Genomic DNA, 14,144 nt, shown 5'->3' with positions numbered 1-14,144 from the left:
ACATTTCACTGGCTGTTGGAGTGAACTACATCCAATTAGTATGTGGAATCTCTACAGTGCAGAAGGAGGCCATTTGGCCCATCAAGTCTGCACCGACCCTCTGAAAGAGCACCCTGGCCATACTCACTCCCCTGCCCCATGTAACATCACCTAACCTGCATAACCTTGGACACCAAGGGCCAACTTTAGCATGGCCAATCCACTTAATTGGGTAAGGAGTCTTTTTGCTTTACGATTGGCCGTAGGATGGCAGTGCGTCACAAGGGTGGACATGTTGACCAACTAATGGCTGGAGTCTGGGGGACAGGTCACGTGATTAAAACTCCAGGAATACGGTTGGTCGCAGTTGGCAACACTGCCTGCAACCAGTTGCTGCATAACCAGGACCCTAAATCTTCTCTGCACTTGGAGGTCGGACACCCCGCCCCTGGCCTTATACTTTCAGTATAGCCTCTTCCTCCAGCTGTCAACGGACAGATTACCATCTCAGTCGGGACTTGGTGCTAATCTGTCTGTGGTGAATGTAGTATACCAATAATCCACCAGTGTATTTGTATCTGTGCTGTTGCCCTTGTATTTGTATCTGTGCTGTTGCCCTTGTGGGCTTCTCCTATGGGCCATTGTATGGCATTATCCATAGGGGAACATGTTGGGGCATGTATGGGCTCCGCCCATGGCTCCTCCCCTTGAAGGGAGGTATAAAGAGCAGTCGACCTGTAGGCGGTTCTCAGTATTGGTTCAGTCACAGGCAGGCACTGTTCGAAGTTGATTAAAGCCACGGTTTGCTTCTACTCATGTGTCGAGTGAATTGATGGTCGCATCACTGTCACAGGTCAGAGATCAGTGCGATAGGCAGAGATTCAACTGCAATTGGGTAACTACTGGACCAAAAAGATTTGCATCCATGTGGCGCCTTTCACGACCACCCGATGTCTCAAGGCGCTTTACAGCCAATGAAGTGGACGTTGAAGTGTAGTCACTGTTGCAATGTAGGAAACGCGGCAGCCAATTTGCGCGCAGCAACATCCCGCACACACAGCAATGTGATATCAACCGGATCATCTGATTTTGTGATGTTGATTGAGGGATGAATGTTGGCCAGGGAACCCGGCGAAAACTGCCCTGCCTTTCTGTACGACAGTATCATTGGATCTTTCACATCAAGCCCAGTGGGCAGTAAGAAGGGGCTTTGGTTCAATGCCGCATTCAAAGGTGACACCCCCCCCTCCATGATTGGTCTGTAGTCTCCAGGAATTGAATATGAAGTTCCCAGATACTGTTGTGAACAAAGCCAGGACGGAAAACCATCGCGGGGGGGGGGGGGGTTAAAAGGAATGAATCTTCTTGCCCGAATTCTTTTCAGAAGGCATTTTGTGGATGGAAAACAAAAGGTTGTTTGACGGACGGGGTAAAGGAGGGGGGACGGTTGGCTGCGGGAGGTCATGTGGCGAATCCTCCCGGGTAATGTCCGACTAATGATGATAACAACTCTCCCAGGCTGGGGTAGCCCGAAGGCACAAGGGAGAGGGTGGAACGGGCAGGTGAGGGGTGTGTTGTCACAAGGCTGGCACTGGTAAGAATAACCTGACTGGAAGAAGGTTACCTCACGCAAGGCTGCTAATCGTTGTGGTTTGCTTTCCCACAGCGGGGCCGGACTCGCAGCAGGGAATCCCGGCCGGTATATATGTTTTTTTTTTTGACACCAGGGGCGAGATTCTCTGTCTTCCCCAGAGCGTGTTTCTCAGCAGTGGGAGGTGGCGCACCCTGCTGGCCAGAGTGGGATCTTCCGATTCCGCCATTGTCGAGGCAATTTCCCATTGAATTCATCCCGTGGTGCAGGAATACCCACGGCCAGGGGGGGTGTGTCTTCGGATGGACTGGAACATCCAGCCGTCATGACCAGCCGGAAGATGTCGCCCGAGGTGTGTGATCGCAGATAGTTCCCAGTCCCTGGGTGAAGCAATTCTAATTGGCTTTCATTGAGCGTTTCTTTTTCCTTTCAACCAGGCTTGAATTAAAACCGTCAAAGGAAGTCCAAAGACATGCAGGTTAGGTGGATTGGCCAAGCTTAAATTGCCCTTAGTGTCCAAAAAGGTTACAGAGATAGGGTGGAGGAGTGGGCCTGGGTAGGGGCCTCTTACAGAGGGTCAGCAAAGATTCGAATGACCTCCTCGTGCACTGTAGGGATTCTGACTCACTGTCATCTCTCTGGTATTTAAGAATAAAATTGTGTTCGGTTTATTTAAAACAAGCTAATGGTTTTGACCGGCTTTTCCGATGACACAGCAAGGATGTGGGGGGCTGGGGTTGGAGTGTGACGCAGCCGGATAAAGATAAGTGGGATACAGGATTATAAATGACATTGCCTCGTTTACCGCACGGAGTCTGGCATTATGTAGCTCTCTGCGCACGGTTATGAAGCAAAGGCAGCTTCGGGGATTGACTGTGTCACTCTGTGCTACATAATGACCTAGAATTAGCTGTGGCTCAGTCAGAGGCACACCCATCTCTGAGTCACCAGGCTCTGGGCTTGAGTCCTTCTCCAGGGCTTGAGCACAAAAGGTAAGTCTCTTCTCCCCCCCCCCCCCCCCCCCATGTAGTGCTGATGGAGTGCTGCACTGTCGCAGACATTGCCTTTCTCTTGAGCTGTAAAACGGAGGCTCCTGCCTCCGTAAAAGATTCCCCAAATATTTCACAGACAAATGTCGCGTTATTCACCCTGGGCTAACACGGGCTGCAACAGGATGCAGATGAACTGTGAAGTATACACCAAACACAGGCGTTGGTTCAATACGGTTTATTGAACTTCTTCTGTCACAACGCACACAGCTGGCTGTGGGTTGACACTCTACTACTCTAAGTATGCTAACTATAACTAACTAGACCAGACTAGCTCTGAGCCACGTGTAGAAGGTGCTGACTGATATATACACCCTGACTGTCACTACAGTTGTCACCAGTGGAAAGAGGCAGAGTGTTGATGCCTCGTGTGTTTTATACTTGGAAGCCCCCCTCTGGTGTTCTGTCTGGTGATTGGTTGTGTTCTGTCCTGTATGTTGATTGGCTAACCTGGGTATCTGTCACTGCCTGTTTTTACCTCATGATGTCCATCGGTGCATATTATGACAACAAATAGCAGAGTCCTCCAGAGGGCCCTGGCCCTGAACTGACTCCACGAGCAGACAGATTATCGGGCCGTTGCCCCATTGCTGTTGGTGGGACCAATCTGCGAGCAGATTGGCTGCTGCGTTTTCTCCATTGCAACAGGACTATTTCAGAAAGAGCTTCATTCATTGGCTGTAAGGGGAATTGAGGCATCCGGTGGTCACGGCAGGCAGGAGGAGGCCATTCGGTCCATCGAGTCTACTCTGACCCTTCGAATGAGCACTACCCGTGCCACCCCTCCCCCGACCCTCGTAACCCCATAACCTAACCTGCACATCTTGAAATGAAAATGGCTTATTGTCACGAGTAGGCTTCAATGAAGTTACTGTGAAAAGCCCCTAGTCGCCACATTCCGGCACCTGTCCGGGGAGGCTGGTACGGGAATCGAACCGTGCTGCTGACCTGCTTGGTCTGCTTTAAAAGCCAGCGATTTAGCCTGGTGAGCTAAACCAGCCCCTGGACTGTGGGAGGAAACCGGAGGAAACCCACACAGAACGTGCAGACTCCGCACAGACAGTGACCCAAGGCCGGTGCTGTGAGACTGCGCTGTGCCACCGAGCCGCCCCCATAATGTCAGACTTTTCCACGCAGCGAGTGGTTGGGGTCTGGATTGCGCTGCCTGGGAGTGTGGGGGAGGCAGGTTCAATCGAGGTAATTCGAGAGGGCGTTAGATGATTACTTGAATAGAATCAATGTGCAGGGGTTACGGGGAAAAGGCAGGGGAATGCCACTATGCCACGGTGCTCGTTTGGAGAGCCGGGGCAGACACGATGGGCCGAATGGCCTGCATCCGTGCCGTAACAATTCTGTGATCCAGTGACAAATGGCAGAAAGGGTGGAAATTAAACCCAAAAGTGCGGGGAAAAACTCAGCAAGTATGGCTGCATCCGTAGAGCGGGAAACAGAGGGCGGGATTCTCCGGCCATGCTCGCCCAGCGACCGGGAATTCCAGCCCGAGGTCAATGTCCGCATCCCGCCCGTGGTGAGCCGGCGGCAGGCGGGGCCGGGAGAATCCAGCTCAGAGTTAACGTTTCGAGTCCGGGGGACGTCTTCTTTGAGCTGAAGAGGGGCAAAAACATGAAAGGTTTTATTTTTGTAAACAAATGTAGAGTACCCAATTCATTTTTTTCCAATTCAGGGGCAATTCAGCATGGCCAATCCACCTAGCATGCACATCTTTGGGTTGTGGGGGGTGGGACCCAAGCAAACACGGGGAGAATGTGCAAACTCCACACGGACAGTGACCCGGGGCTGGGATCGAACCTGGGACCTCGGCGCCGTGAGGCAGCAATGCTAACCCACTGCGCCACCGTGCTGCCCTTAAAACATGAAAGGTTTTTTTAGTGAGCGCCACGAAGAATCCAGCACGAGTTTTCAGGATACAAAGAAATAAAATTTATTTACAATAACATTATATATACAACAGCAGCAGCAGCGACGTCCCTTGCTGCTCACTTCTCTCTCTCTGATGGTTCCAAACTGGCCAGCTCTATTTATGCAGGGAGTCTGCTAATGATTTCTCCGCCCCCCCCCCTCATTGGGGAAGCTCATACTCCCAAAGGATTGTGGGATTGTCATTAATCCCCAGCCAGTGGTAAGCAGACAGGTTATAACGGTTTTATGTCGTTGAAAAAGGCGGGAGGGTCGGGGGAAGCACAAACAAATGGACAATCAGGGATAGGTTAGAGGTTGAGGGAGATTGAATTCCAAAGATGGCCATGGAACGAAAGGCAAAGAGAGTGGCGCTGGCAGTAGTAAAGGAACGAGGCATTGATCCAGAGTAGGCGTAAATAGCAGAATAAAGGCCAGCATTGTCTGAAGGCGAAAAATGAGAACAGGATGCAGACTGGGCGGGGGGGGGGGTGGGAGGGGGGGGGGGGGGGGGTGTGGAATACAAAATAGAGAACACAGAGTTTTTATTTCAGATCGCTGGCATCTGGTTTTCTTTGCTTTTATTAATCAGAGATTAATCGTTTTTTAAATATTTTAAATATTAATCATATTTCTCCCCCCCCCCAACCTATTCTCTAAACGGGAATAAAGAAAGCGCTTAGGGTCTTCTCGTAACTTCGGAATGTCTCAAAGTGGTTCACAGCCAATCCATTATTTCTGATGGGCGGTCAGTGTTAGGCAGGCAGAAAAAGCAGCCAATCTGTGCGCAGCAAGGCCAAAAAAAACACCAGCAATTTCAACATCGGTGGTGTTTATCGAGTCCAGGAGCATTGTCCTGGATGCCAGAACCCCCCACTCTTCAGATAGAGTCTGCTGATCTTTCCATTCATTTGGACAAGCAGAACAGGCCTCAGTTTAATGTTACATCCTAAATATTTTACAAGGCGGCACTCCGTCTGCCTTTCCATGACCTTTCTGGCGGAGATGAGGCTAAGTCTTTTTATAAGTGCTGTGAAGGGATGTTGTCTCCAAGCTCAGCATTTGTCACCCATCCTTAATTGGCCTTCAACTCCCATTTTTTGGGCATGCCCGAAGCTTAGAGAGCTAAGGCGATGTCCACGGTACTCAAAACACAGGTGGTGCCAAGTCCGGAGCTGGCGATCTTTGGAGTGTCGGAAGAGCCGGGAGTTCAGGGGGCCAAAGAGGCCAACGTCCTGGCCTTTGCCTCCCCAGTAGCCCGGAGACGGATCTTATTAACGTGGAGGGACTCGAAGCCCCCCCCCCCCGAGTGGAGAGACCTGGGTCAGTGACATGGTTGGGTTTCTCGGTCTCGAGAAAATAAAATTTGCCGTAAGAGGGTCAATGGTCGGGTTCTCCCGGAGGTGGCGGCCGTTCGTCGACTTTCCCGGGGAAAATTAAACTGTCAGCAGACGCAGAATTCCAAAGGGGGGTTGTTGGGGGGAGAGGGCCGAACTGTTGTTTTATGGTTGGGCTGTGTGAAGATTGCGATGGGGGTGGAAATGTTTATTGTACCATGTTCATGTCGCTGTTATTGTTATTTAAAAACTTGCAAATACCCTCATAAAAATATATTTTTTTCAAAAACTGGCCTTGAACTGTGTGGCTTGCTAGCTTCAAGGGGGGCAGTTAAGAGTCAGCCACATCGCTGTGGGGTCTGGAGTCACGTGTAGGCCAGACCAGGTGAGGTGGGCATATTTCTTTCGCTCATGGTCAGCAGTGAACCAGATGGGTTTTTACAACAATGACGATAGTTGCCCTGGTCACCATTCCTGAGGCTAGCTTTACATTCCAGATTTTATTCATGCTGCCAGCTGCCGCGGTGGGATGTATGGGGTGGGAATATTTGCCTTCAGAGAACAAAGAACAATACAGCACAGGAGCAGGCCCTTGGCCCTCCAGGCCTCTACCGGTCATGATACCACCCTTGGCCAAGACCCTCAGCACTTCCTTGTGCCGTATCTCTCTATACCCATCCTATCCATGTCTTTGTCAAGATGCCTTTAGAACTTTGTTAATATATCTGCTTCCAAAGCCTCCCCTGGCACTCACCACCCACTGCATAAAAACCTGCCTCACGCATCTCTAAATTGTGCCCCACGGACCTTAAACCTATGCCCCTTGTGACTGACCCCTCCACCTTGGGAAAGAGTGCCTGCCCATCCACTCTACCCATGCCCCTCATAATCTTGTAGACCTCTATCAGGTCGCCCCTCAACCTCCGCCGTTCTAATGAAGACAGTCGGAGTCCATTCAGCCTCGCCACGTAGCTAACACCCTCCATACCAGGCAACATCCTGGTACGCCTCCTCTGGACCCTCTCCAAAGCCTCCACATCCGTCTGGCAATGTGGCGACCAGATTTGTGCGCAACATTCCAAATGCGGCCGTACCAAGATTCTATACAACTGTAGCATGACTTGCCAGTTTTTATACTCAATGCCCCGTCCAATGAAGGCAAGCATTCTGTATGCTTTCTTGACTACCCCGTGGTATGCACGGAGTATGAGCTCCCCTGCTGAGGGGTGAGGGAACTGCAATCAGCGTTGTCAAAAAGGTCGGCCAGTAAGGCGCCAACCAGAGAGAGGGACCCTTTAGGGATTTCCGGGAAATGTATATACCGTTATTGTAAATAAATCTTAGTTCTTTATTTTGCTCAGTATGGACAGCCTGTGTACTTATTAAACCCGTATCCCCAGAGCATTAGCCTGGGCCTCTGCATTCTTTGTCCAGTGACATTACCACCACACCACCCTCTCCCGCTAAATATTCTTCCTTCTTAAAGAAAATTCCAATTAAGGGACAATTTCAGCGTGGCCAATCACCGACCCTGCACACCTTTGGGTTGTAGGGGTAAGACCCTCTGCAGACACAGGGAGAATGTGCAAATTCCACATGGTCAGTGACCCAGGGTCGTGATCGAACCTGGGACCTCGGCGCCGTGAGGCAGCAGTGCTAACCACTGCGCCACCGTGCCGCCCCTAAATATTCCTTTTGTTTAGGGTTCCGGACGTCAATCATTGGTAATTGGTAATTAACCACAGACTGCGATGAACCACAGGCATCTCTCCCCGTTAGAGAGAGAGTCGGTGACACGGCTCACCTCCACGTCAAGGTTTGGGCCACGTTCAGGAGGCAGGCCTCCATGAGCTACCATAGCTGGAGCAGGGATTGGACAAGTGCTTTTTGGCATCTTTCCCCGCCGCTCTCTGCCCACCTGGCCAACTGAGCTAACCCCATGACCCATTGCAGGCAAATATTGCCGTGGCAACCATGGAGCCTGCATAGGTTGTCACTGAGCGCTCCCACCAGGGCTGCAGGAAGCACTCCTGTCGAACACTCGGAAAGGTAGATAATGCCAGCGCAGGGTTATTTTTTTTTAACCCCTTCAAATTAATGGAGGGGGCCCATTTCAAAATGGCTGAAGGGTTTCCTGGTTGACAATCCGGATGTCCCTGTGCCATGAGAGCAGGCCGGACTGCTGGTATTGGAAAGGCTTAAAATACCGGGGCTGTACAATGGGCTGAAATCTTGCCTGATGCTGCAAAATGATGTCGCGGCTGACACGTCAGTGATGAGAGGTGATTCAGTCCTTCACAGACAGTGGGAGAAAGATGAGCTGACCACAGGCTTGGCAACTAGGCCGGTTTCCCCCTGGGGGGGGCGGTTTAAAGGTGGGAAGTTCGTGTAAAACAGAATATTAACCTTGGCCTTGGGCCCTGTGATATTTTAATCGCAGGGGGAGGAGGTTGATGGTGGGCAGGTCTCAGGAAATAGCCCCTCCTCATCATGGTTCCGGGCCTGAAAAGCAGGCCTTTCCCTGGGAGACCCTTCCCCAAAACAGAATCCAATATATTTTAAAATATCCGGAAAATTCATGGGAGGGTTTCAAACTCCTGGCTGCTTGGCTAGGAGATGCCCACGTAGGATTTAACAACAGATTCAGCTGCACGTTGTATGTTGACGTTTACGTTCCCCGTGAAACGCTTTTCATCTCGTCTCCTATCCTTCTATTCCTTTCTCCTCCGCCTCCCCCTCTCAACTGCCCTGTGGCGCCAGCGAGCCGCTCAGCTTGGGGACAATTAGGGGAGGGCAACACCCACATCCTATCAAAGAATTAAACCTCGTCCATGTCAACGAAGATCATGAACGTGCTGAAGTATTTAGGCTGCAGTGTTAAACTGAGGCCTGCTCTCCTGCTCCAAACTCCTATCGTCTCCTCGCCTTGCCCTCTGCCCACTTCCCTCTCCTCTCCATCTTCTCTCTCACCTCCTGCCCTCCCATTAGACACGTCCATGCTGGTCAGTGAGTCTAAAACACTGGGGTTGCGGGGGGGGTGGGGGTGGGGGCACAGTCTGGGGATAAGGGGCTGACCATTTAGGATTGAGAAATGTCTTCACTCAAGTGGTTGCGGATCTTTAGAATCCCCAATGCCCCGGGTAAGTCAAAAAAGATGCAAGGCTTGAGCAAGTCCCTTTTGTTTGCAGACAATGGGTATGAAAGTGTCTCGCCTCGAGCGAGCGGGAAGGTTTGCATTGAGATAATCAGGTATTTAATACGCCAGAGGTGAAGCTGTTCGATTTGACACCTTTTGCTGCTATTGATAGTGAGCCTGTTTTCTGTTTCGTTTCCAGGCAAGGCCGTTTGAAGTCTAAAGCTGGAGTTCTCCAAAGACCGGACTCTTTGATCGTTTTTTGGCATCCATTGAGGGGGCGGTCGGTGCACGGAGAGCTTAGACTGGCTACGCATCAGGGTTCACCTCCAGCTCCATCACGGCTCAGGGACATCCTGAGACCCGAGGAATGAAACGTGACTTCTTTGCATTTCCTGCCCAAGCTCCCGCGCCCAGGAAGTCGGGCCTAGCTGAACGACCCCCGACAGTGAACCAGGATAAAAAAGAACAAGGACGATTCTGTTTCCCTTAATTGACAGGGAGGCTCCAATAAGAGACCATTGCTCTACGCCTCGTCCGGGAGCCCCTGCAGGCAATACCTTCTTGCCGATGGAGTTCAACTGAGAAGCGTTGCCGCGGAAACACCAGCCCCCAGTCCCGCACTTAACACTAGAAACTGGATGAAGATAGGGGATTGTACCTTTTTGATTGCCCCCGAGCAATCGCGAAAGACACTTTGAAAAGAAAATGTCCTCTTTCAGACTGACCACCTGCGCTGTCTCTCCCAGCACGGCACCAGCGTTCGAGTCCTGAAGTGTGTAAAATTAATTCTCTGGTTTTTAAAAAAAGAAAATCTCATCACTACAAATGATTTGACATTTTAAATTTATTTTCAGGACCATTGTTGCGCCAGAAACACGTCAGGGAAATTGGTTAATTGTCACTTTTAAGTTGCCATTCCTCAACGAGTCTCCTGCGATAAGGTTCAAGTTGGGCTGATGTGTCGGGCCTTAGGCGAGGCCGTATTCTCTGCCACAAACTCTATGTCAGTCTCCCGTCCCCGCACGTTTGCTCAGTAGATAAAACGCAGCGGGTACCGGGTCGGATAGAAAATGAGCTTTGGAAAGTTGCCCGTCTTTAAGAACCTGGTGGCCAGCACGCACGGCAAGCGGCGGCTCAAGGCCGAGCTGACCACCGACATGATTAGCTCTCCGCTGGGGGACTTCCGCCACACCATGCACGTGGGCCGGGGCGGAGACGTGTTTGGCGACACCTCCTTCCTCAGCGATCACGGCGGGGAGAAGGCGCGCGAGAGCGCCAAGTCCAACGTGCTGGTCCGGGCGCTGAGGAACGTCAGGAAGCCACCCGCAAGGAGCCGCAACAGTAGCCGGGAGATGTCGCCCCCGCCGGTCGTGTCTCCCATTATCAAGAATGCTGTCTCTCTGCCACATCTGTTGGAGACAAAAAATGGGTCCGTGGAGCGGTTCAACTTCAAAAGTGTGATGTCGAGTCCGGACGTGATGGATGGATCATACGGTAAATTCAACTTAAATCTTATTCGACCTCAGTCTTCTTCTCCGCCCTCTACCCGGGCCTCTACCCTCTCCTCTCAACCTCCTGCCATCCTCTCCTTTTCTCACGGTGCTGAGGTCCCAGGTTCGATCCCGGCTCTGGGTCACTGTCCGTGTGGAGTTTGCACATTCTCCCCGTGTCTGCGTGGGTTTCGCCCCCACAACCCAAAAATGTGCAGAGTAGGTGGATTGGCCACGCTAAATTGCCCCTTAATTGGAAAAAATAATTGGGTAATCTAAATTTATAAAAAAAAACAAAATCCTCTCCTTTTCCCCCTCATCTTGCCTACTCCCTTGTTCCCCACACCCTTGAACTTTCGTTCCCCTACCCCCTCTCCTCTCCTATCTCTCCCGCTGTCAGCCCTGTGATTGAACCATGCGAGATCCTGAGGGGGTATTCACAGGGTGGACGAGGAGAGGATGTTTCTTCTTTGAACCATAGATTTGCTAAGCCGCAGGAGGAGGCCATTCAGCCCGTCAAGTCTGCACCGACCCACTGAAAGAGCACCCTACCTAGGCCCACTACCTCATCCTATCCCCATAGCCCCCAACTAACCTGCACATCTATGGGCAATTTAGCATTGGCCAATCCACCTTCCGGGTGCTCCGGTTTCCTCCCACAGTCCAAAGATGTGCAGTTTAGGTGGATTGGCCATGATAAATTGCCCCTTAGTGTCCAATGGTTAATTGGGGTTGTGGGGATAGGGCGGGGGAGAGGGCCTGGGTTGTGGGTGCCCTTTCAGGGGGTCGAAGCAAACCTGACGGGCCAAATGGCCTCCTTGTGCATTGTAGTGATTCTATGAATCTTTGGGAATCTCCAATTAGTCCCATTCCCTCCTTTTTTCCCTGACCCTATAAATCTTTTCCCACTTCAAGTTTTTTTTCCCAATTCCCTTCTGGAAGTTCCGGATTAATTTCTTTCTTCCATTCTCTCACGCAGCGCCTTCCAGAGACAGATGCGTCCCCGTGTTTTTGGGGAAAGTGGTTTCACCCGAACCCCCCCCCCCCCCCTTATTGGAGCTGTTAGCGACTAACCTACACTTACGGTACCAGGATTGGATTGGAGAGGCCTTGCAATGCTATGGGGAGCACCCCTACCCTTTTAGATAGATAGATAGATAGATAGAGAAATACAGAACAGAACAGGCCCTTCGGCCCACGATGTTGTGCCGAACTTTTGTCCGAGGTTAATCTTAGAATTTTTGACACTAAGGGCAATTTATCATGGCCAATCCACCCAACCTGCACATCTTTGGACTGTGGGAGGAAACCGGAATACCCGGAGGAAACCCACGCACACACGGGGAGGATGTGCAGACTCCACACAGACAGTGACCCAAGTCGAAATCGAACTTGGGTCCCTGGAGCTGTGAAGCAATTGTGCTATCCACAATGCTACCGTGCTGCCCTTAAGAAGAAATCAATCTACACTCCATTATTCTACCATAATCCATGTACCTATCCAATAGCCGCTTGAAGGTCCCTAACATTTCCGACTCAACTACTTCCACAGGCAGTGCATTCCATACCCCCACTACTCTCTGGGTAAAGAACCTACCTCTGACATCCCCCCTATATCTTCCACCATTTACCTTAAATTTATGTCCCCTTGTAATGGTGTGTTCCACCCGGGGAAAAAGTCTCTGACTGTCTACTCTATCTATTCCCCTGATCATCTTATAAACCTCTATCAAGTCGCCCCCTCATCCTTCTCCGTTCTAATGAGAAAAGGCCTAGCACCCTCAACCTTTCCTCGTATGACCTACTCTCCATTCCAGGCAACATCCTGGTAATTCTCCTTTGCACCTTTTCCAAAGCTTCCACATCCTTCCTAAAATGAGGCGACCAGAACTGCACGCAGTACTCCAAATGTGGCCTGACCAAGGTTTTGTACAGCTGCATCATCACCTCACGGCTCTTAAATTCAATCCCTCTGCTAATGAACGCCAGCACACCATAGGCCTTCTTCACAGCTCTATCCACTTGAGTGGCAACTTTCAAAGATCTATGAACATAGACCCCAAGATCTCTCTGCTCCTCCACATTGCCAAGGTCAGGAGGCTTCTGGCTCGGGTCCCTCGCCAGGATCTGATGCTCATGACCTGATCAAAGGGACTGATTCTCGGCCTGCAAATCTCTCCCAACGCGCCTGAAGGCCGGCAGTAAAAGCGAGAGGGTTTCCTGCAGGAGTCGGGGAACAATTCAATGCCTATTGGTCACCAAAATGCCGGGCACTGGGAGATGGAGGAGGAATTGTGGACTCTTTAGGCAACCGTCAACACCGGTTGGCTGTCTGTGCGGAGTCTGCACGTTCTCCCTGTGTCTGCGTGGGTTTCCTCCGGGGGCTCCGGTTTTCTCCCACAGTCCAAAGATGTGAAGGTTAGGGTGGATTGGCCATGCTAAATTGCCCCTTACTGTCGAGGGATGTGCAGATTAGCTTGTGGAGATTGGGCAGGCGAGTGGTCTGGGTAGGGTGCTCTTTTGGAGGGTCGGTGCAGACTCGATGGGTCGAATGGCCTCCTGTGCACTGTAGGGATTCTATAATTCTAACAGACCCTTTCGCAATCTTAAAAGATTGGCTTACCCATCTCTGCCTTTCCTTTCCTGGGGAAAAAAGCCCCAGTCTGTCCAGTCTTTCAAGTTATATGTAACCTCCCACTTGTTGTCAAAGTGGGCAGGAAGGGAGGCCAGCTGGATTGACCCTTCCTGTAAGTTTGCAAATTTTTATGTTCTTTCCCTGACGGTACTCTGCCTGTTCTTCTTCAGGATTGGATTCAGGATTTTGCACCCTCCCGAGATGGTCCAGATTGGATAAACCAAAGGAGAACTCGATAGCGGCCGACTTGGAGAAGACGGTGGACAATGCGGACATGATGGATTTTGACCTTCCCCGCACAGACTCCTTACTGTCCTTCAACCTGGATTTGGGGCCCTCTCTGATGGCCGAGGTTCTGGGGTCATGGCAAAGGAGAGACCTCCGACAGCCGAGGAAGGACGCACACCTCCGTGAAGTTCAATCTGGAAGGTTCTTTCGGCCAGGGGGATTTAAATGGACCCCTGCAAAACGGTGACTCTCACCGCAAAGGTCACCCAGGATCGGCGAGTGTGGTTAGCAAGCCAGGAGTGTTGAGGGAGGGTTCGCCCTTTGCGTTAAAGAGCCTTTGCCAGCAGGATGGGGGCCTGGACTTGCACCCCGAGGATATGGATGGTTTGCGGGAGACACAGAACTTTACAGCAGAGAGACAAGTTCTCCGGCGTTATGGTGGTTCCTTAAGCTACCCGGATTCAACCGAGCCTGGTGCCAAGAGGGGTGGCGCCTGCCAGTACCGGACTGGCTCCCAGCAGCTGTTCACCCACAGGGAGGCAGTTGGCGGGCAAGAGGGCAGCCCGCCAATGGACAGCCCTGCCCACCGCACCCTCGGCGGCCATTTTGAGTCGGGTCAGTACCTGGGAACCCTGGCCGCCCAGGAGGTGGAGAGCAGGGCCCCGGGGAGCTGGAGAGCGTACTCGCTGTCGTCAGGGCAACGTGTCCCAGCGGACGGTGAGGAGACCAGCGTCCAGCTGAGAGGCGAGCGACACAGGGAGGACTACAGAGAGAGACGCCTC

At 51.6% G+C, this 14,144-nt stretch overlaps 1 protein-coding gene across 1 annotated transcript in view; it reads left to right on the top strand.

The window, feature by feature from the left end:
* The window catches only part of LOC119956572 (cdc42 effector protein 1-like), a 34,081-nt gene extending 20,458 nt beyond the window's left edge, over positions 1-13,623 (top strand). Inside the window, exons 2-3 of the mRNA XM_038783885.1 lie at positions 9,209-10,503; positions 13,305-13,623. Of these exons, the coding sequence (XP_038639813.1) occupies positions 10,080-10,503; positions 13,305-13,609 (729 nt within the window). The 5' untranslated portion in view covers positions 9,209-10,079 and the 3' untranslated portion in view covers positions 13,610-13,623. The remainder of the gene's footprint in view (positions 1-9,208; positions 10,504-13,304) is intronic.
* The last annotated feature ends 521 nt before the right edge of the window (positions 13,624-14,144 follow it).

Source organism: Scyliorhinus canicula, chromosome 23 (genome assembly GCF_902713615.1).
Source record: "Scyliorhinus canicula chromosome 23, sScyCan1.1, whole genome shotgun sequence".
NCBI classification, from domain to species: Eukaryota; Metazoa; Chordata; class Chondrichthyes; order Carcharhiniformes; family Scyliorhinidae; genus Scyliorhinus; species Scyliorhinus canicula.
The sequence above is the reverse complement of the archived record's forward strand: the minus strand, read 5'-3'. Positions and strand labels throughout refer to the sequence as shown.